This window comes from Gekko japonicus, unplaced genomic scaffold (assembly GCF_001447785.1).
Source record: "Gekko japonicus isolate JY-2015 unplaced genomic scaffold, Gekko_japonicus_V1.1 scaffold4392, whole genome shotgun sequence".
Classification (NCBI taxonomy): domain Eukaryota; kingdom Metazoa; phylum Chordata; class Lepidosauria; order Squamata; family Gekkonidae; genus Gekko; species Gekko japonicus.
Genome location: NW_015168173.1, coordinates 26,328 through 50,281, shown reverse-complemented (window position 1 = coordinate 50,281; position 23,954 = coordinate 26,328). Strand labels below are relative to the sequence as shown.

Genomic DNA, 23,954 nt, shown 5'->3' with positions numbered 1-23,954 from the left:
TTGGTTCATTGAGATCATGCCAGCACAGTGGAAGCCACAGTAATTTGACTCCTTGTGTCTTATCAACCTGAACAGCATAGGGGAAATTAATACTATCTGTCTTTTTTGGTCTGCAGTTTTGCTAATGTCCGCTAAAAACCCCTAGAGACTTTGAGGAAAAAACCCAGAAGTAATGTTGGTTAATTTAATAATTACAACGGAGATAATCATTACTCAGAGCAATTGATCCTCTACAAGATCTCGTAAGAAAATATGTTATCACATCCCAGGAAGAGGTTGTTGTTTTTTCTCTTTTCCTCAGCAAAACAGTCAGCTCATGCTTTTTCAGGACCCACACTTAGTGAAGGCCACCCAATATATTAGGCCTACAAAGAGAGGCCATCAATATCATTTTATTAAAAATAAATATCCTAACAGATTCCTTGAAGGAAGCAGGGGTTCAAAGATTTTCAAGAACAGAATTTGGGATTGAAAACCATAACTTGAAACCCTCTGTTTTTTAATACTCAATCTCTCCATGTTCCTCTCCTTACTCCAACTCCTTCACACTCCTTCTCCTTACTCCAACTCCTTCACACATATCTTTTGTCCATGCAAGTCCCATGATGCCCAGCATAGCCTTTTTCCTGGTGAAAGGAGACTCCTTCCTCCTCTCTTTTTCCCAATGGAAACTTAGTTGGATCCAGCCCACAAACAGAATAGGAGGAATCAGACTGAGGTGTGTACCATAGATCACAAGTATAAACATGTTTAGTGAAGAGAACTACATTAATAGAGGAGGAGGAGGAGGAGGAGATACCCCTTCTCTACCCAAATGAGTCTCAGAGAGGTTTACAATTTCCTTTCCTTTCCCCTCCCCACAACAGACATCCTGTGAGGTAGGTGGGACTGAGAAAGTTCTTTGAGAACGGCTCGTGAGAGCTCTGAAAGAACCTGTAACTCACCCAAGCAGCTGCACATGGAGGAATGGAAAATCAAACCCGGTTCTCCAAGATTAGAGTCCACACTCCTAACAACTTCTCCAAACACACAGTTCCACACATTCATGCATGTGAAACCACAAAACCGTCTTTCTTGAGAAGTACTTTATCAAAGAAAGATCATGCTCATTTGGAGAGACCTTTCATTATGACTTAGCAAAGTGAGGCAGTGTTTGTGTGTGTGTGGGTATGTGTGTATATATGTGTGTGTTTGTGTGTGTAATTTTAGAAAACAAAGAGATAATATAAAGGAAATAGAGAAAGGGGGGGAAGGATTACATACCATAGTTGTATAGATATCCCCAACACCCCCTTCATTACATTGAATGGTTTTGGGACACTGTCTATAAAATACAATGACACTTATGTTGGGGTACATTTATATTCAACATTTTACATTTCACATTTCATAACTAATCTGTTTTGTGGCTAAATTATTAGTTGCATCATTACTAATATTACTCAGTATTACATATTTTGGCCACTTCTGCATACTCACTATTACTTTTAACAAGTAGGTAATATAACAAAAATACAGAAGGAAAGTATATTTTATATCTCCTAATAAAAAAAATAAAAAACTTCTCTCCAAAAGCCACTTCCTTACACAAATTTATATTCAAGATGTTACATTTAAAACTGATCCTCATTCTGCTTCTTCATTACAATACAATATACAATATTTTAGACTACTACTAATTTTTCTCCTACTTGTATAGTACACAGTTAATTTCTTCTCAAATTTCATAATTGATCTGTTTTTCAAATATGTTATTCATTTTGCCATTACTGCATATTTGGCAAGTTTATTTTCTCATTCCTCCAAACGCAGACAAATATCTACTTTTCATTGTGCTGCACAAATAATTCTAGCCCCAACACCATGTATTTGAATATTTCTTGCAAAAATTTTGGCAATTTGTTAGGCAGCATATATAGCAGCATATTCCTGGTTTCCATGGGAAATTTAACCTTTTATTAACCTTCTGCATTTTTCCATGTATTTTCTTCCAGTATTTTTTTTTACACATCCACCACATATGGAAGAAGGTTCCATCTATATCTTGTCATTTCCAGCAAATTTAGGCAGTATTTAACAATCTATGCAGAACCTCCAAAAAGATATTAAAGAAGATGAAAAGTTTTACTGAACTCCATTAAGGAAAATGAAGGTCGTGGTAGAAGTTCTGTCTGAGAACCCTGCAACGAAAGTTATGTTTAGTGTCCAAATGTACCTGCTTCAAAATAGAACATCGTTCCAAATCCTGAAAGAATGAAGTGTTGTAAAATAGTCAAAATTGTTTAATACTCAGACTATTTGATGGATCTTGCTCTATTGGAAAGAAGAGAGTTCTTTGCTTTTAAAAATACTTTATTCTAAGGGGAAAGGGTTCACAGGATTGCTACAAATCAACATAACACTAAGAGCTACATTTCTATGCTGCCTACAGACAAAACAAGCACACACGTAATGGAGAAATTCTCTCCTTCTTCTTGACCCCTAGAAAGGAAGTCACCTGAAACAAATGACCAATCTGCATCAAAGTAGAAGTTACTTTTCCCGGGCTAATTCCCCATTGGCTCAGTGCCAGGTATCCCTTCCAGGTCAGTCTAAACAATAGCAAACTAGGAATACAAGTTAACCCTATAATGACTGAATCATCAGACCTTGTAAACACATACATTTCCAACATGAAGTGTATCCTCTCCTGTTGCATAACAATGAGTCCCATTTCAGGTAATGCAATTAGGGTGCAAGGTGGCCAGTGGCCACCCTATATTTAATCACATGAATGCATGGATTTTACTTATCCCATTCTAAATGTTTGTTTCCTAGTCATGATGAATCAAGCATCCCTGTCCACATCCTGGCATGCAAATAGGATCAAATTGGGTCCTACAGTTACATCAAATGTGTGCCATCAAATATTGACCAGAGGCTTGTCTGAGAAAACTGATCCTAAAGATTCAAAGGTCTGGTTTCTGGCAGTTCTCTTCCCTCTTTAAATTGATCAGCATCAAAGGCTGATTTCTCAGAAAGGACAGAAAACTAACCAACTCCCTTCCTTACCAGGCCTTTCCTCATCTGGTTATCCTAAGTAAGTACCTAGTAAAAAAACCATTTTAATCCCATAACCTTCTGTGTGATAGTTGTCTTGCTGTCCATTAGAGTTCACCAAAAACACAACAGATATTTTCACACGGGACTCTCACATGAATGTTACATTATATTCACAAGCCCTGGCAGAATTATGAAGCTTCCTTGCTCAGACACATATTTCATTCATACCATCACAGAATTGTTCTAGGAGCAACTACATCATCCCCCAAAATATTATAACCAGCCACTCTTTGTTCACTCTGTTCAATGAAGTGTGTGTATTGTTGTTGTTGTTGTTATTCCCCGCCCTCCCCACCAAAGCAGGCTCAGGGCGGCTTACATAAAAAGTTAAAACGCATAAATCAAAGCAGATATAAAACAATCATAAACAATGGTAAACAATCATAAAGTGCTAGTAACAGGAGTAATGCAAGTAGTAATATCGCATAGTGATGGCGGAGACATAGTAACGGGTCATGATGGAATAGTCATAGTGCAATACAGTCAGTGTTGATATTCAGTTTATCTTAATCCATTTAAGCCAGCAGGGACAGGCTGCTGCTGGTGATTCCAGGGGGACAGGGCCTTGTCACAGTTCAATTATTGGATGTGGCTCCTTGATTAAAGGCCTGGTGGAAGAGCTCCATCTTGCAGGCATGTGGAACTGTAGGAGGTCCCGCAGGTCCCTGATGTCTTCTGGGAGCTCATTCCACCAGCGCGTGGAGCTGTCACTGAGAAGGCCCTGGCCCTGGTTGTGGCCACCCTGGCATCTTTGGGACCAGGGAAAGCCAGATGATTTTGGAACCCTGAACACAATGCTCTCTGGGGAACACGTGGGGAAAGGTGGTCCCTCAGGTTTGTAGGCCCCTGACCATAAAGGACTTTAAAGATGAGAACCAGCAACTTGAAGTGAATTCAGTATGCTATCGGCATTTCACCAAAAACACAACAGATATTTTCACTCGGGACTCTCCCATGAATGTTACGTTATATTCACAAGCCCTGGCAGAGTTATGAAGCTTCCTTGCTCAGACACATTTTTTCATTCGTACCATCACAGAATTGTTCTAGGAGCAACTACATCATGCCCCAAAATATTACAACCAGCCACTCTTTGTTCACTCTGTTCAATGAAGTGTGTGTATTATTATTGTTGTTGTTGTTATTCCCCACTCTCCCCACCAAAGCAGGCTCAGGGCGGCTTACATAAAAAGTTACACATAAATCAAAGCAGATATAAACCAATCATAAACAATGGTAAACAATCATAAAGTGCTAGTAACAGGAGTAATGTGAGTAGTAATATTGCGTAGTGATGGCGGAGACATAGTAACGGGTCATGATGGAATAGTCATAGTGGAATACAGTCGGTGTTGATATTCAGCTTATCTTAATCCTTTTAAGCCAGCAGGCACAGGCTGCTGGTGGTGATTCCAGGGGGACAGGGCCTTGTCACAGTTCAATTATTGGATGTGGCTCCTTGATTAAAGGCCTGGTGGAAGACTCCATCTTGCAGGCTCTGTGGAACTGTAGGAGGTCCCGCAGGTCCCTGATGTCTTCTGGGAGCTCATTCCACCAGTGCGTGGAGCTGTCACTGAGAAGGCCCTGGCCCTGGTTGTGGCCACCCTGGCATCTTTGGGACCAGGGAAAGCCAGATGATTTTGGAACCCTGAACACAATGCTCTCTGGGGAACACGTGGGGAAAGGTGGTCCCTCAGGTTTGTAGGCCCCTGACCATAAAGGACTTTAAAGATGAGAACCAGCAACTTGAAGTGAATTCAGTATGCTATCGGCAGCCAGTGCAGTGCTTTCAGCAAAGGCTGGATTTGTTCACACATGGGGAGACCCATCAGGAGCCTGGCTGCAGCCTTTTGCACCAGCTGCAGCTTCTGGATTTGCAACAAGGGCAGCCCCATGTAGAGAGCATTAGAGCTGTCTAATCTCAAGGTGACTATCACATGGATCACTGTTGCAAAGTTGCTGCATTCAAAGAAGGGAACCAGCTACTTAATCAGCCAAAGATGGTAGAAGGCTGACTTGACAATGACTGCTACCTGGGCCTCCATTGTTCAGGAGGCATCCAAAAGCACTCCTAAACTCCTAACCTCCGATGCTGGTACCAACAGTGCCCCATCGAAGGTCAGGAGTGGGATCCCTACCCCTGGACCGCCCAGGCTCAGGCACAGGACCTCTGTCTTTGTCAGATTCAATTTCAATCAGCTCAGCCTAAGCCATCCAGTCACGGCTTGTAACGCCAGGTCCAGGTCTCGCAGTCTGGAGTCAGACTGGCTGCCCAACAACAGATAGAGCTGGGTGTCATTATCTGGACTTCCACTAAATTTACACCCCCAACATGAAGTTGGGTAATTCTTCTCTGAGTGGAACACTGGTTTGTTTCACTTATCTTTCCCTCCAAATCTCTTTTCCTTGGATAGGTAAATATAGTCCCGTAAAATAAGTTCCCCTCCCTGTCCCCATAGGCTACCACATTTATTTTCTGAATTTGTATGTGTGTTTGTAGAGTGCTCTTCAATTAATAAGTTTTTGATTCTAGAAAAAATATTTCCTTCATCGTTTCCTTCCTCTTTAATAAAAATCGTTTCCTTCATCAAGGCCTGGTTCATTTTGAGAGTTTTACTGAGGGAAGAATCCCTGTATACACAGGTGGAGATCCTGCTTGATTATCCCATTTCACATTGTTTGGATTTCCTGGCTAATTCCACAACAAACTCAGGAGACCCTCACAGCCACTTAGGGTAACACATTGTTTAAGCATTTTATTGGTAAAAGTCATGGTTGCAGCCCCAGTACCAAGGGGAAGGGGCAAGGCAGGCGCTCAAGACAAAGAGTTCCTGTATACCCCAAAAAAACCCCTAATTCCATTCACAGCTTCAGTTCAAATAACACACACACAAAAAACAATTTTCTGAAAAGTGGACTAAAAGTGGAACACAATTGGCCACAACTTTATTGGTTACAGCTGTAGTATGCTTTGACACAGCATGGGGTACCGGATCCTGTCCATTGACTGAACCCCTGACAGTCAATGATCTGCTGGACACCTTGGGATGACAGGTCTCTGGATATCTATAATATTGCAACTTCTCAAAAAGTACAACATTTTGCTTCTGAGAATAATTGGGAAGCATTGATAGGATGGAACTTGAATCAGTGCTGAAATCCAGTTTGCATACAATATGCTTCTCAGGCAAGTATGCACATTGTGTCAAGGACTTGCCCAAAACTGTATCTATTGCAAGATATTCAAGTACAGTTTGCACAAAATGTTCTGTTGCTTGATGCAACTGTCAATGTTGTGTTCTTATGTTTCTTATTCTTCATCATATTCTGTTTCAAAAAATAGGGGTTCCCTCCCTGTTTTATGGTCTTCTCAGTGGTTATTTATTTTATTTTTTTATTTAATTATATTTATACCCTGCCCTCCCCCGAGCGGGTTAATTGTATTATAGGATATTGTGAGGATTCTTGGAAACATCTGAATTATTGACATATCCTATGTATGTTTACTCAGAAAAAAGTGCTATATAATTCTCCTAAACAGACACTTATTGCAGTATCTAACTCTAGAATCTAATTCTGAAAGGTAATATGTTCCAGAGAAAAAATAGGATATTTAAATAATGGGCTTCTCCTATTTGACACAACACCGAAGTAATACAGCATTTGAACTCAGACCTATTATTTATACATTGGAGAACAGTACCTAGACTACACTGATGTCCACAGACTCTCCCTGGTTGACAGTACCTAGACTACACTGATGTCCATGAACTCTACCTGGTTGAACTTGCTGGGCCATACAATGGCCTCCTCATAAATGGTGAACAGGTTCTCCAAGTGAATTTTTCTGCCTATCCTTCCAACTTTGACTCTAACTTTTTTTTCAGGCCATGGGCACCTTTGGGATTTGGACTCAATATGGTGGATGCAGCCACAAAACAGCTGCTACAAAATGGTTGCCACAGGGGGTGGAGCCAACCACAAAATGGCTGCTGCAGCTTACCTTCAGGCACAAGGTGAAGATCCCTGTGCTGTGATGGCAGCTGCTGCCAAAGCTATGTTTCTCAAATCTACACAGCCAATCACATCTCCAGTGGCCAATCAGAAGCCCTGCTAAGCAAAAGCCCCACCCACTTTCTATAAACACTTGGTGGGTGCCAGGAAATGTTTCAGTGGCTGTCATGACACTCCTGGGCACCACACTGGGGACCCCACCATAGAGTCTGCTCTCTGAAGTTACCTATCCTTCCGGGGGAACTGATCTCTGGAGAACAGTTGTAATGCTAGGAGAACTCCAGCCCCAAGCTGGAGATTGGCAACTCTAGTTTTAATTGTGTGGCCAGAAAGCACAGGCGATTTGTGATCATATCTGTCAGTCTTCATGTTTGTGGAGCCATTCAGAGCTCAAAGCCTGAAGAGGTAATTATCAGCTGCTGCAATTTTCGAAACCACTATAATTTGTTCATTCAGGGCAAGCTCTAGTGGCTTTTCAGAGGACATGAGCAGCAACCAACAAACCCAACCGTGAGTTATAAAAGCTTTGTTCTGTTCAGAACCGGTGGAATGAACTGGTTTTATCTTTGACATTTTCTTCTTTTCTTCTGATACTCAAGGCTGTGAAAGTGTAGAGCTTGCCATCCTGACATGCACTTGGGATTCTGCTCAGGCTATGCATAAGGCTGATTGCCCACTGAAGACAGAATTGTACGGGGAGGGTCTGTGGAGCACAGCCCAGCCTAGCCTGATTTTAGCAAATGGTGCTGACAGTCACAGAGGGTAGATGGTGGCAGGATGCTGAGGCTACAGTTGCAGCAGCTGGTTCCGCCTACGATGCCTTTTCCAAGCCATCCTATGAAGTGTCCTGAGAACAATCCCCTTCCTGTTCCACACGAGTGGTACCACTCTGGGGACTTCCTGATTGGTGGGATAATGTCTCATATCATCTACCATTTTCAGATACAGTCCTTTGAGAAACACCCTTCTCATGAGCTGTTGGATATTTCAAGGTAAGGAGGTTTTGTTTTTTTAATCCTCCTGCTTTATGTAACCTTGGCTGAGTAAGGAAGGTTTACCTCATTTGTGTTGACGGGATGCTCAAAGAATATGCATCTAGCCTCTGCCTCCACTCCCAGGCAATGTTCCCTCTAAGATGTGGAGTCTTGTGAGCAAAAATTCTACTTTGTGAACTATTGGCATTAAAGTTGTGAGCGAGCAATTTGGCTACTGTATAAATTAATTTGCTCTGGAGCCATCCTTCCCGAGCTAAGACAAAAATCTGTGAGCTGGAGGCTAAAAAACTGTGGGCTAGCTCACACTGACTCAGCTTAGAGGGAACACTGCTCCCAGGCTACCTCCTTTCAGCCATTTTATAAGTCTTAGAACATTCTTTGTGTTTGCAGGCCATGTAATGATATCATGTCGCTTCTGTGTTACAAGGATCTCTCATTAATACAGAGGGTTGGGTTTTTTTTTCTGAATTAGGTCCTTTTTAAAATTCCAGACCTGAGGAAGCATACATTTGGATTGGGCTGCAAGGTCAGGTCTCCCCACTGACAGGAATGTTCTTGACAAAATATGTGCAAGCTATTCCCATTCGGTCTCAGCCTCCATTTATATTAAGTTGGGGGGATCAATTTGGGGATAATAAGGAAGACTTACCTCATTTGTTAAGCACTTTGGAGACAAGGATGGGGAGAGAAAGGAGAAATAAATGCTCATCATTATTGCTATTAGACCATGTCATGGATCTCACAATAAATCTCCACTGATGGAAGGGATCTTGGTCATTAGAATAGGACTTCCTCAACCCTATTGCAACCTCAAATGATCCCTGAACCCTGAAAAGGTGCTTTATAGGGGACATGGGACTCCAAGAAATAATATAATGGGGGAGTCACTGGTCAATGGAAGGAGAATTGAATCAATTAAAATTGGCCTCCCTCCCATTACTGGAAATTTTACATGGTATCCAATGTTGATGTGAGTGTTGTATAGTGGTTAGAGTGCCAGTCTGCCAGCAGATAATTTAGTCAGGACTCAGGATCCAACTCCTTATGTATAATTTTGGGCTTACAGTTGTTTGCTTCATGGGTAGCTGCATATTATCTCCTTGCATATGCATTTTAGTCTCTACATAGAGCCAGTCATAACAAGATTTATCCTAGAAGTGATCTTCTTATTGCATCACCCAATCGGTGTCATGAAGCACTTTCTAAAGAAAAGTTTGGATTACCTAGTATACATAACATTTCTTTAGCTTGTCTTCAGTCCAACGTGAGATATAGTTATGGATGTGCGCACCCTAACACTTAGCAGAAGGTATATGAAATTGATTCACTTTCAAGGGCAGCAGAAAATGACAACAGTTCCCTGACATAGCCTAATATTGTGAAAATCAATGGGTTAGTAATAATGTACACAAAATGTAGCCTGGCTCTGTGCTTGGGTCATCCTGAATAAAAGTTTCCCAGGTTTGAGGCAGGAGAGAAACAGCTGATGACCAAAAATTGGAGAATCAGAAAACCTTCTTCCTGGTAGGTTGTCTTACTTCCTAAAGGTGCAGAAATAACACCGTAAAGAAAATGAAAAACCTTCTTTTGCAGCTGCTGAAGTAGGTAGCAGGATGACCAACATACAGAGCAAAAAATGTTGGGGTTTTTATGCATTTTAAAGGTTATTCAGACAGAAGGTGGAAGTATTTACTCGGAGACATTATTAGCAACTAATAGGCCACTTCATATGTCCCCGGCTTTGTTGGCAGACTTTGTATCAGACTTGCAGTGGGAGTTTTCTGCTTCCAAATCCATTCATGACCTTTTCTCCCTGCAACTATGGCAGGCGGGTAAAAGAAGCTTCAGCTTCCTCTCCCATGGCTGTTTATGCTTCTATGTCCATTGTAGAATGTACTTGTTCAACGGTTGTCTTTTTTTTCAGTTTTGTGACCAAGTTCTACCAGCATCTCCTGGCCTTGGCGTTTGCTATCCATGAGATCAATAAGAATCCCAAGATCTTGCCCAATATTACTCTTGGTTTCCACATCTATGACAACTACTATGATGAGAGGATGATATATCGTACCACCTTGGACTTGCTCTTCAGATTCCATCGTTTTGTCCCTAACTACAAATGTGGTACCCAGAAAAATCTTATAGCTGTAATTGGAGGGCTTGGTTCTGACACTTCTTTCCACATAGCAAACATTTTAGGTCTCTACAAGATTCCACAGGTAGGATTATGTGCCATTAAACTTGGGGGGGGGGGTTTGAGACACAGAGGTTATTCATTCACCTTTTGTTACTCTGTTGTGGTATTGTTATGCAGTAAAAGAAAAAAGACAGCAAAACTGTATTATTATTATTGTTGTTGTTTGAAAAATGTGTGGGAGACGATGAATAAAGGGTAGTAGAAAGGTTGTTAAACAAATTTTAGGGAAGTGCAGAAAATCCAGCAGTATTTCTTTGGCATTAATATTTAGTAAATGTTTCCTTCAGTAAATACTTACAGTACAAGTGATGCTCTGTCATCTTGGTGCTTGGGGGGGGTCAACAGTGGGATGGCTTCTAATATCCTGGCCCCACTGGTGGACCTCCTGATGGCACTGCGCAATGTTCCCTCTAAGCTGTGGAGTCTTGTGAGTGAAAATTCTACTTTGTGAGCTACTGTCATTAAAGTTGTGAGCAAGAGATTTGGCTATTGCATAAATTAGTTTGCTCTGGAGCCACCCTTCCTGAGCTGAGACAAAAATGTGTGAGCCAGAGGCTAAAAAACTGTGAGCTAGCTCACACTAACTCAGCTTAGAGGGAACACTAGGCACTGGTATTTCTGGCCACTGTGTGATACAGAGTGTTGGACTGGATGGGCCTTTGGCCTGATCCAACATTGGCATCTCTTATGTTCTTATGTTCTTACAAACAAGTGAATACATGAGTTGCTCCCATTACCTCCTTTCTAAAACATAGGTATATTTCCTTTTAGCTCACCTTTGGTTCATTTGCCCCAGAGGACAAAGGCACAACAGAATCTCCATCCTTTTATCGCATGATTCCAGATGAAGATCTTCAGTATACTGGTATTATCAAACTGCTTCTCCACTTCAGATGGACATGGATTGGAGTTTTCTCTGTAGAGAATGAGAGTGGAGAATACTTCTTGCAGGCTCTGGAGCCAAGGCTTTCACAGAATAGAATCTGTTCAGCCTTCACCGAAAAAATCCCTCAGCAATCACAGTTGCATGGTATGAAAGAATTTAATGCTATAATCTCAAGGGTTTATCAGCCATTCACAGATACCAGAGCTCGTACAATTATCATCTACGGAGAAACCATGATCATTATATCATTGCACACATATCTGTTTTTTGGAGATCCTGGATATAATGATGACCCGTCTTCTGGTAGGGTATGGATTATGACAGCCCAGATTGATTTGGCATTAACCACTCTCCAAAAAGGCTGGGATATGAAATTCTTTCAAGGTGCCATTTCCTTCACAATTCATTCAAATGACCTCCCAGGATTCCGGCAGTTTCTTCAGCTCATCAAACCTTCCTGGACACAAGGGAATGACTTTCTGAAAGACTTCTGGGAGCAAACGTTTGACTGTTCATTTCCAAATTCCCCAGATCAAATGGAAGAAATATGTACTGGGGAGGAAAAACTTGAGAGCCTTCCTCGAACTCTTTTTGAAATGGAGATGACTGGGCACAGCTACCATATCTATAATGCTGTCTATGCTGTGGCACATGCTATGAATGCCATGTACTCATCTAAATTCAACCAGAGAGCAATATTGGAGCGCAAAGGAGATCGAGATCTTCAGCCTTGGAAGGTATGTCCCTCTAACGATGTCTTCATTGCTATGAACCAATGAATTGAAGCAAGACAAAACCTAGCTGTGTTCTTCCAGAAATAATAGGCAAAATTGTGATGTAAACATTATTGATTGATATTCCTCCTATTTTTTTGAGCCTGAATAGTAAGATGTGAATTGTTGTATTTTTGGACTGGTGGTGGTGGAATGTGCCATCATGTTGCAGCTGACTTATGGCAACCCAGTAGGATTTTCACGGCAAGAGACAAACAGAGACAATGGTTTGCCATTGCCTGCGTCTGCTAGACCCTGGACTTCCTTTGTGGTCTCCCATCCATGTACTAACCCAGGCTGATCCTGTGTAGTTTCCAAGATCTGATGAAATGTCCATGCTGTTATCTGCCTGATATCAGTCTAAATGAAAATCCATAAAGACATATCAACAAGAAAATGGCTGAGTTCAGACTGGAAGTTTGAAGCGCAAGGGAGTTATGGCAAAAAAAAGTCCCAGAACAACTTGTTCCGGGTAATCCCGGTCACATTGCACCAACTGATGCGGGAGCATACTGGGAGTAGCTGCAAGAGAGCGTTCACACTGTTGGCCCACCCCTGGTGGAGGCGTGACTGTTTTGATCCTGTTGTATTTTATTGCACAGTTGTGCCTATGTAAGCCGCCCTGAGCCCGCTTGCGGGGAGGGCGGGGTATAAGTGAAATTAAATAAATAATTAAGTGGCTTTTTTTCACTCCGGTGACATGCGCCTATGCACATAGGTGCAGCAATGTGGCTTGTTTGCAGCTTTTAGCATGCACACGTCCTGGAAGCAGGATCAACACACTCTCCAGTGTTTGCTACCACTTTCACCTGGTATTTTTTTAAACATGAAAGGGAAGCATTACAAGACGAGTTGAGTACAGCTGGGGAACACCTGACAGATGTGCCTGTGTGAACGTCTCCTTTAATCCGTTTGTGAAACGTTTCTGAAACATGCCTGTATCAGGCCAAACTGCCAGTCTGAACTCGGCCAAAGTGTTCTGATATTGTAACATGAAGGTTGCCATAGGTTATCTTTTTTAAAATTTGCTTTATTTTGTCTTTCAATAGCTTCACCCATTCCTTCAAGGCATTTCATTGAACACCTCCAAAGGTGGGACAATATACTTCAATACTAATAAGGAAACAGCAGGTGGATTTGACATTGTGAACATGGTCACCTTCCCCAACAAATCCTTCCATAGAGTGAAAGTTGGCAGGGTAGATAAACAAGAGTTCATCATAAATGAAAATATAATTGTGTGGCACAGAACTTTTAACCAGGTGAGTTTACGGGCTTCTTCAGTAGCCCATTCTGCAGAAGCATAATCTGAGATATTGGAAGTAAGGATGCATGGATTTCTTCCACTAACCATATTAGCTCAGTGCCTGACTAGCTGTGGCACAGGAATCATTTTGCTGTCACATTCTTTGGGAAATGGGGTTGCAAGGACATTCTGTGTGGGAGCCAAGTAGTAGAAACTGTTTATAACTGATATGTTTTTTTTTTCTCAACTCTCTTTTTATTCATTTTTCAAAACAATTCATTACAATAACAAACAACATTCTTATTGACATTTATGAGACCTTGTTGGTTTTTTAAAGTGTTATTGGATTCAAGTCTACCTCCATAACATACATGATCACTTTTGTCAGGCTTTTGTCTGTGAAGTTGACTCTTCTACAGAATAGTATTGCATTAGCTAGCAGATGGCGACTGTAGCCATGAAATTAAAAGACGCCTGCTCTTTGGGAGGAAAGCTATGGCAAACATAGACAGCATCATAAAAAATAGAGACATCACCCTGGCAAAAAAAGTCTGTATGGTCAAAGTGATGGTATTCCCAGTAGTAATGTATGGCTGCGAGGGTTGGACCATAAGAAAAGCCAAGCACTGAAGAATAGATGCTTTTGAATTATGGTGCTGGAGAAAACTCTCGAGAGTCCCTTGGACTGCAAGGAGATGAAAACAGTCAATACTAAGGGAAATCAACCCTGACTGTTCCCTGGAAGGCCAGATACTTAAGCTGAAGCGCAAATACTCTGGGTACCAAATGAGAAGGAAGCACTCATTGGAGAAGACCCTGATGCTGGGAATGATTGAAGGTAAAAAAAGAAGGGGACAACAAAGGAAGAGTTGGTTAGACAGTGTTATAGATACAACAAACATGAAACTGAGCAAACTCTGGAGGACGGTGGAAGACAAGAGGACCTGGTGTGATGTGGTCCACAGGGTTCCAAAGAGTCAGACTCGACTGTACAACTGGAGAACAACAACATGGGACCAAGAAGGGATGGGGGGGGTCTTCTCAAATTGCCCCAAAAAAGAACTTTTCCCCCACTAGCTTCCTATTATTCTGCATGGGTGGGGCACTTCATTTGGTTAATTCAAGGTATTTGGAGATACCTAACTGGTATTTGTGGGTATTAATGCGATCTAATTGATGAGACTGCTAGAGAACCTTGAGGTTGATTGGTGAATACTCTGAGTCATGTGAAGTACTAAACCAACCAATCATGGTTGATTGGATCCAGCATGATGGGGAGAGACTTTCATTGGCACTGGAATGATCACCTGAAAATTTACTCTAACTGGTGGGTGTCGGGAGTGAGGCTAAATAGTGTCCCAAGCTGCAGATTTTTGTTCAAGCAAAAAAAGTGGGGGGAAAGAGAATGTGAGCTATGGTGACTTTTGAGTCGGGGTAGAGTTGTCCAAATGCTATGTTACGCCAATCACTATTTACAGCAGATGGCTAACTAAAGTTAATGTGAGGTCTTGCCAACTTTTATGGAGGTCTTGCCCGTCCAGAGAGTACCAATGATGGAGAGTAGACTGGTATTTTTCCAAAACAAATATTCTTTTTACTGAGAAATATCAAAATCACACACACACACAAATGTCAGTCTCACAATCGCATACACTCAAGGTTCCTTTAGAGTTACAGAAAGATATTAAGATAGTTTCTTATTTACTTGGAGGTAGGTAGGTATTAAAAGGCTTATACTTATCTGATCTTGGAGTCTTGTCTGTTGCAATGAAAACTTGAGGGAAGAATACTATGGGGATTTCTAAATACACACTTGCTAGAATCAGCCAGCTAAGCGTGGACTTCTTTGGCTGTGCACACACCAAGAAGTCAGGTAAAGACAGAGGATTTTAGCAGGCTGAGGAGAAAGGGAGTTACAGCAGGAAGGGAGGGGTTAGAGGCTAGCAAAGGACCTCATGCTTGGTCCTCGCATTTTATAGTGGAATCTTTGGGGTGGTTTGCAACCTTTGCCACTCTGGATCCACCTGACTATAAGTCTGTCCCATTGCTACATCTCATTGGTGTATCCAGAAAGGGGCAGGTATTGTATGGGTGGAGCAATATTTGAAACTTTACACGCTATCTCATGGAATACCATCTGGCCAGGTGTGAAGTCTCGGCTACCTGTGCCCTCCTTGATGTGCAGATGAATCTTGGCTTTACCAGGCTGACAAGGCACCATAAACAGGAAACTGCAATTCAGATACAGATCAGGTCCATGTTCTGCGTGGCATCTAATCTCCTCAGCAATGGGGGAATTTCTCCTTCTTGGTTGTTGTCTCTGCTCACAATGGCTAACATGTGCTTCTCTTTCCCATAATGCCTTGAGCTGAATGTGTGCAAGCTTCATTAACATGAAATGCAGGCAAGTGTTCCCTATGTGAAATCTCTCTCTCACAGTAGGTGATGCAAACAGCTTTCTCTAGGCCCATGGTATACAGGTGTGTGCACAGTCCATGTGTTGCATGTGTAAGCAGATATAAAACCATAAATTAGTCCATTCCTTAACAGCTAACAACCCCATTGGGCAGCCTACTAGTGAATGAACTTTAAGGAAATGGAGGGAGTTCAATAAATTGCACAGTCCCACTATTAATAAATAAGCTCAATTTTAGTCAATGGGTCTTGAATCTTCATTTGGACTGTGGCTGATTCTGCATTGGCTTTTCCCTCCGTTGTTTTTTGAAACCCACAATGGAACATAAATTCCCCTCTGTGAAAAAAAAAAAAACACTGATTCTTCCCAGTTCTGGGCTATAACTCACCTATCCCATTTATAGTCTGCCTAACTCACTGGGACTCAAGTTATTAGTATTTTCATAGCCAAGCAATACAATGCACAAATAATTTCAGCTATGATCAGGAAGGTTTTGGGAGATTGTTGTATGCACAGTGTAATGCATTGCTCCACTGCAGCTTCCCACTTGGTAGTTGCTACATCAGCTGAAAAGCAACAAATATAATGTCTTATCTCTCCTGAATGAAAATGAAAAAAATATTTCTTATTTACGGACAGGGGCTGCCCCTTTCTCAGTGTAATGACTACTGTCTCCCTGGTTATCAGAAGAAGAAAAAAGAAGGGAAGAAATTTTGCTGTTATGATTGTTTTCCATGCCCAGAAGGCAAGTTTTCAAGCCAGAAAGGTAGGTCGTGCAATGCAACAAATTTGCTGGTATACACAAATAATTCAGGTTGCCATTTCCCAAGCAGCAAACTACCATCTCATATACAGAGTCAGTGTGGTGTAGTGGTTAAGAGCAGCGGTCTCTACTCTGGAGAATCGGGTTTGAATTGATTCTCCACTCATCCACATGAAGCCTGCTCGATTACCCTGGGTGAATCACGGTTCTCTCAGAACTCTTTCAGCCCCACCTACGTCACATGGTGCCTGTTGGAAGGTGATTGTAAGCCACTTTGAGATCCCTTAAGGGTTTAGAAAAGTGGGGTATAAAAACCCAACTCTTCTCCTTCTCCTTTTCCTTCTCCTTCTTCTGCATTTTGGGGGAAAGATACAAGCCAGTAAGCAGCCAGCACTGGAGGCCAAGATGGACATAACTGCTTAGTGGCACAAATCAGCCGGGGAAAGACTCATTTAAACAGGGCTTCATCATTAGGGCTAAAAAGACCCAGACTTTCCCAAGCCTTCAGCAACAAGGAACATTTATCATGGCCTGCCATCACGGAGGGTTTTCCCTGCAGTCCCACCTCTTGACCATGCAGGATGGTGAGACCAGTGTAAGGACCATCGTGTGACAAAATATGTGAGGAGTCCATCAGCTGGGAACCAACATTCTTCATTTGTGCTCTTAGGAATGACTGACCTAAGAACACGAATGAGGAAACTTTCCCCTCAAGGTTCGGTAATAGGCCAGAAGTTATTGGGGACACTGCAGCTTGTCCACAGACTTATGATCTTGCACAAATCCCAGTTCTATGTGTTGCATCAGCTTTCCTGTACCAAGAGACAAATCAGCACAAGTGGGCATCTCCCACATGGAAGGCCATTTCAAGAATCATATAAGCTGGCCCTGACACTGCCTTCTGTTTCAGATATGGAGGACTGTTTGAAATGCCCAGAAGATCAATATCCAAGCAAGGAGCAAGATGTCTGCATTCCCAAGATGATGAGCTTTCTGTCTTATGAAGAACCTTTAGGGATCAGCTTGTCCTTGCTTGCGGTTTCTTTTTTTCTGACCACAGCTTCTGTATTGGGAATTTTCATTAAACACAGAGATACTCCCATAGTTAAAGCCAACAACCGGGCTATCACCTTCACTCTCCTCATATCCCTCATGCTCTGCTTCCTCTGCCCATTTCTCTTCCTCGGACAACCTGAGAAGGTGACTTGCTTTCTCCAGCAATCTGCTTTTGGCATCACTTTCTCACTGGCTATTTCTTGTGTGTTAGCCAAAACTATCACTGTGATCCTAGCTTTCCTGTCCACCCAGCCAGGTTCCAGAATGAGGAAGTGGGTGGGGCAAAGACTGGCCAGTTTAGTTGTCCTTGCCCTCTTCTTTATTCAAGCAGGCATTTGTACAGTATGGCTAGGAACCTCTCCCCCATTCCCCAACTCTGACACACAGTCACTGAATGAAGAGATCATCATAAAATGTAATGAAGGGTCTCTCATCATGTTCTACATTGTCCTGTGTTACATGGGTCTTCTGTCTCTCATAAGCTTGATCTTGGCTTTCCTAGTGAGGAAGTTCCCAGACACCTTTAATGAAGCCAAATTTATCACCTTCAGCATGTTAGTCTTTTGCAATGTTTGGTTGTGTTTTGTTCCAACCTACCTGAGCACCAAAGGGAAATACATGGTAGCAGTAGAGATCTTCTCCATCTTGGCCTCCAGTGGTGGCTTACTGGTTTGTATCTTTTCTCCAAAATGCTACATTATTGTGCTGAGACCTGAGCTGAACAACAGACAAAACCTAATGAACAGAAAGCATGTCAAATCTAAAGTTACAATACTAAATAGACTTGATAGGGAGTTGAAGTCAATATCCTAATAAAGCAGTGAGACTTCTTTGGGAGGGGTATTGTGGTGTATATGCTTGTGTGCCTGGACGTCATAGAGACTTCTAGTGACCCCTAATGGTGGTAGGATGTTTCAGAGTGGTGGCTTGATATTGCCTGCCTCTGCGTCCCAGCCCTGTTATTCCTTGGAGGACTCCCTTCCAAGTCCTTGCAAGGGTCGGCCTTGCTTAGCTTCTGTGATCAGATGAGACCGGGCTTGCCTGGGCTATCCCGGTCAGGGCAGTGAGAACATGAACAAATGAACACACACACACGCACTGCTGGGGCAGCATGGTGACATATTTATAGGGCAAAACATATCCTGCGGCTGGTTGACTCACTGCCAGAGGACAATGAACTGATCATTCTACTTTCCATCAACACACTAAATTAAATAGTTGATGGCTTGTATAAACAACAGTGTGGGGCGGTGGTTAAGAGCGGTGGACTCTAATCTGGGGAATGGGTCTGATGCCCCGCTCCTCCCTTCACATGAATTCTGCTGGGTGGCCTCGGGCCAGTCCCAGCTCTCTCAGAGCTCTCTCAGCCCCACCTGCCTCACAAGGGGCCTGCTGTGGGGAGAGGAAGGGAAAGGAGATGGTTAAGCCGCTCTGAGACTCCTTAGGGGAGAGAAAAGCGGGGCCTAAAAACTGACACTTCTTCTGTAGTGCCTTAGAGACTACAGAGTAGAAGCATTCAAAAGTCACAAGCCTCCTTGGTCAGACACAGCCAGCTGGGTGGCCTTGGGTCAGCCACAAGTTCTCTCAGAGCTGTTCTCTCAAGAGCAGTTCTCGAAAGAGCTCTCTCAGCCCCACCTGCCTCACAAGGGGCCTGCTGTGGGGAGAGGAAGGGAAAGGAGATGGTTAAGCCGCTCTGAGACTCCTTAGGGGAGAGAAAAGCGGGGCCTAAAAACTGACACTTCTTCTGTAGTGCCTTAGAGACTACAGAGTAGAAGCATTCAAAAGTCACAAGCCTCCTTGGTCAGACACAGCCAGCTGGGTGGCCTTGGGTCAGCCACAAGTTCTCTCAGAGCTGTTCTCTCAAGAGCAGTTCTCGAAAGAGCTCTCTCAGCCCCACCTGCCTCACAAGGGGCCTGTTGTGGGTAAAGGAGGGGAAAGCAGATTGTAAGCCACTCTGAGCGAAGGGCAGGGTATAAATCTAACTCTTCTTCTTCTTCTAAGAGTGGCGTACTCTAATCTGGGGAACCGGGTTTGATTTCCTCTCCTCCACATGTAGCCAGCTGGGTGGCCTTGGGCCAGTCACAAGTTCTCTCAGAGCTGTTCTCTCAAGGGCAGTTCTCGAAAGAGCTCTCTCAGTCCCACCGACCTCAGAGGCAGTGTTCCCTCTAAGCTGAGTTAGTGTGAGCCAGCTCACAGTTTTTTAGCCTCCAGCTCACACATTCTTGCCTTCGCTCAGGAAGGATGGCTCCAGAGCAAACTAATTTAAGCAGTACCCAATTTGCTCACTCACAACTTTAATGCCAGTAGCTCACAAAGTAGAATTTTTGCTCACAAGACTCCACGGCTTAGAGGGAGCATTGCTCACAGGGTGGCTGTTGTGGGGAGAGGAAGGGAAAGGAGATTGTAAGCCGCTCTGAGACTCTGAGCGAAGGGTGGGGTACAAATCCAAGTCTTCTTCTACAGGGAGCTCTGACTCTCGAAAACTTATACCCTGGAAATCTTGCAGGTCTCTGATGGTACTAGATTCGAATCTCGCTCTCCTACGGCACGTCTACTGGCTGGGAAGAGGGAGGAGGAGGAGACTGGATTTATACCCCACCCCTTCACTACCCAAAGGAGTGTCAGAGCAGCTTACAAACTCCTTTCCATTCCCCTCCCCACAACAGACACCCTGGGAGGTAGAAGAAGAAGAGATTGGATTTATACCCCGCCCTTCACTACCCGAAGGAGTCTCAGAGTGGCTTACAAACTCCTTTCCCTTCCCCTCCCCACAACAGACACCCTGTGAGGTAAAAGAAGAAGAAGAGAGATTGGATTTATACCCTCGCCCTTCACTACCCAAAGGACTCCCAGAGCGGCTTACAAACTCCTTTCCCTTCCCCTCCCCACAACAGACACCCTGTGAGGTTGGTGGGGCTGAGAGAGCTCTGACAGAAACGGCTCTTTTTTCAAGGACAGCTCTGACAGAACTGTGGCTTGCCCAAGGTCATCCAGCAGCCGCAAGTGGAGGCGTGGGGGAATCAAACCCGGTTCTCCCAGATTAGAGTCCGCGCATTTAACCGCGACGCCAAACTGGTTAACCAGAGATGCCCAGAAGTGAGCCCATTTCTCAAGATCCTTTGGACCCCCATTTTACCTCAGGGATGAGAAAGCCCCCCGTAACCTTGGGGCCCAGGGGCATGGTCATGTTCCAGAGGACCAAGCAAGAGGCGGGGAGCACCGCGTCGAGTCTGTTGAAGACGGTCTGCAGGTTCTTGCGGTATTCTTTCATGGAGGAAGAGCCGTACCTGCCGAGAGGAGGCCAGGCGTCAGGGGAGTTGGGAGCGACCCAGGCGACCCCTTCTGGAGGGCCTTCTGGAGGGCAACCCCTACCTTGAGACGTCCCAAATGCAGGAGTTGAGGACCAAGACATCTGGCTCGGGGCCGGCCTGGAAATCGTCCAAGATGCTCTCCAGGTAGTCGGAGTACACGCGCGTCAGGAAGTAGAAGCGGACGAGATGGTGGTCCGTGCGGTACTGGCGGACTTCACGATAATGCGTGCCGTTGTGCAGCTCCCCCAGGACGCCCCCTTCGATCAAGTGGTCGTTTTCAAAGCAGAGCTCCCCCTGGGGACGGGGGGGGGGAGGACACAAAGTAATAGTACAGGTGGGGCAGCCGTGTCCGTCTGAAGCAGCGGAACAGATTTAGCGTCCGGCGGCACCTTTAAGACCAACGAGGTTTTATTCAAGGTAGGAGCTTTTGTGGGCACGCCCGCTTTGTCAAATCCATTGAAAAGGAAGCTAGATTTCAGACTTATAGACAGGGGTCATTCGCTGCAGGAGCGCACAGGAGCAGAGGTCCGGCAGTAAAGGGGCCAGGGGGCGGGCACATGCAACAAGCCCCACCCCCTGCTCCCAGCAGCCCTCAGTCAGAGCAAGAAGCAGCCAGGTAAGCTGCAGAGCCCCCTCAGCCCCCCGGCCCAAAACAGTCCAGTGGCACCTTTAAGACCAAGTTTTATTCAGGTACAAGCTCTCCCTCCTCCGTGAGGACAGATCTGCACGTTCCCCGCCCCCCCAATAGCTAGCAATCCAGAACAGCCAAGCAGAGCCTGAGCGGTGGGTGTTGCCTCCTGACAAACATCCGGTGATGTCAGGGGGTGTGGCATATGCAAATAAGTTATGCTAATGAGCTCCTGCACCTCTTTTTCAACGAAATGACCCCTGCTTATAGATACAGGGCGAACAGCAAATTTACAAGCAACATGATGAAGTTTTAAGTTATGCAGTGACCGAACTGAATAACAAGCTGAGTTTATAAGCTCAACCGTTGTTTTGATTTAATTAAAGGACACCAAAGCAATACATATGTCAAAATATATTATTGTGGTTTTGATACAGAGATCTGTGCTGGTTATAAACCGAATAGATTATATTACTGCTATTTCAAAAGAGGGGAGAAGTGTGTAAACGCATCTATATACTAATAGCCAAGAGGCCCCTTCTGTGCGGATATCTAAATCCGCACATCGGGGGCACATGGGGGCAGATTTTCCTGCACCCTTGGGGCAGTCCCCAAGGGTGCAGAAAAATCTGAAAGGTTTAAAAAACTATACAGGGGATACTTAGATCCCCCAAAAAGTAAAAGAGTGTTCCCTGCACATGCGCAGAGAACGCCCTGGGAACTGTCCTGCTGCCGCCGCCGGTGCTGGGGGGGGGGGAGAAGGCTTGGCGGGGGGCCTCCCCACAAGTAATGCAGATCCCACTTCTTGTCTTTTCTAATTGTGGGAAGCAAATTATGTACCATGGACCTTCCTGGCCAGTCAGCCAGAGACTAGCCGGCCCAGTGCTGGCTTTAGGTTCCCCATAACATTTCTTTTATTAGTTTCCGTTACCTGTCTTCCTGTGTTCTGCATCGCGACCCTAATAGCACCTCCCTCCTTGGATCCACCGGACAAAATCTGAGGCTCTCAAAAGCGACAGGCTTGTGCCCTTTTTAGGAGAGCCAGTGTAGCGGTCAGAGCGTCAAACTAGGAACTGGGAGTCCCGGGTTCGAACCCCCACTCTGCCACGGAAGTTTGCCGGGTGACCTTGGGCCAGTCACCCACTCTCTGCCTTACCTACCTCACAGGGTTGTTGTGAGGATAACGTGGAAGAAAGGCGGTTAGGAAAGGGACGGGGCTAATGTCACTCAGCAAGACTCACAGAGAGGGTGGATTCGAACCCGACTCTCCTAAAATCTACCTCATCACTATTACGCCATCATTCCATAGTACCTGGGGAGCCGATCGTGGATCGACTGTATTTAACTTTATTCATAGTTTGCTGTTCTCCCCAAGACTCAAGGCCGATGATACACCGTAAATAAATGCAATCAACAGGCAAGGGACATATGATAAGCAATGTAATAAGGCTAGGATTAAGTTTACGGCTGCGATGATTCGGCCCAGCCCATGAAATTCCAAAACTGGCCAGCAGAGGGAGCAACAGGACCCAAGACCCACAAACAGCTCCTTGTCCCACTCAACAGTGCCGCCATTTTCACTTTACATGGCGCAACGAGGAAGCTCTCCCTTTGCACACCCTGCTGCTTCCGGCAAAACAGGGCCGCCATTAGTGTGGCTTCCAAGGGCCAAAGACCCTCTAAGGTTGTCAACCTCCAGGTAGGGCCTGGCGACCCCCCACAATTACCACCAATCTCCAAACTACAGAGATCAGTTCCCCGGGAGAAAATGGCTGCTTCAGAGGGTGGACTCGCCAAGCTCCACCTCCAAATCTCCAGGAATTTCTCAACCCGGAGTTGGGAACCCTAAGACCCCCAAATCTTGTCGCCAGTTCTAGGGACAGTCAAACCCCACTTGCCCCCAATCGCAGAGCAAAAGGCCTGGACGGGTACCTTGGACTTCATTTGCGAAGAGGAAAGCAGGGAGTCGTTCTGGAGAACCCGGATGAGGTCTTTATACACCGACCTCTGGACTGCGAAAAGAGAGAGAGAAGAAGAAGAAGAAGAAGAAGAAGTGAGGAGTGGTTCTACTCTACCCCCTGGCAAACTGCATAAGAACCTCAGAAGAGCCCTGCTGGGTCAGACCACTGAGGGTCCATCTAGTCCAGCATCCCGTCTCACACAGCGGCCAGCCAGTTCCTCTGGAGGGCCAACAACAGGGCAGAGAGGCCGAGGCCTTCCCTGATAAGAACCTCAGAAGAGCCCTGCTGGATCAGACCAGCGAAGGTCCATCCAGTCCAGCATCCCGTCTCACACAGGGGCCAGCCAGTTCCTCTGGAGGGCCAACAACAGGGCAGGGAGGCCGAGGCCTTCCCCTGATAAGAAAACAGATTACACCAGAAAAGCCCTGCTGGATCAGACCAGTGAGGGTCCCTCTAGTCCAGCCTCCCGTCTCACACAGGGGCCAGCCAGTTCCTCTGGAGGGCCAGCAACAGGGCAGAGAGGCCGAGGCCTTCCCCTGATAAGAAAACAGATTACACCAGAAAAGCCCTGCTGGATCAGACCAGTGAGGGTCCCTCTAGTCCACCCTC

At 44.6% G+C, this 23,954-nt stretch overlaps 2 protein-coding genes across 2 annotated transcripts in view; one reads left to right on the top strand and one right to left on the bottom strand.

Annotated features, from left to right (window-relative positions):
• The first annotated feature begins 8,031 nt into the window (after window positions 1–8,031).
• On the top strand, window positions 8,032–18,258 carry LOC107113630 (vomeronasal type-2 receptor 26-like). Its single transcript, XM_015414976.1, has 5 exons — window positions 8,032–8,108; window positions 10,036–10,232; window positions 11,723–11,928; window positions 16,266–16,392; window positions 17,300–18,258. The coding sequence occupies exons 1-5, from the start codon at window positions 8,032–8,034 to the stop codon at window positions 18,256–18,258; spliced, it is 1,566 nt and encodes a 521-aa protein (XP_015270462.1).
• Window positions 18,259–20,554: 2,296 nt separating this feature from the next.
• Window positions 20,555–23,954, bottom strand: part of LOC107113629 (PC-esterase domain-containing protein 1A-like) — an 8,604-nt gene continuing 5,204 nt past the window's right edge. Inside the window, exons 2-4 of the mRNA XM_015414974.1 lie at window positions 23,317–23,396; window positions 20,818–21,050; window positions 20,555–20,732 (exon numbers count right to left, since the gene is read on the bottom strand). Of these exons, the coding sequence (XP_015270460.1) occupies window positions 20,555–20,732; window positions 20,818–21,050; window positions 23,317–23,396 (491 nt within the window). The remainder of the gene's footprint in view (window positions 20,733–20,817; window positions 21,051–23,316; window positions 23,397–23,954) is intronic.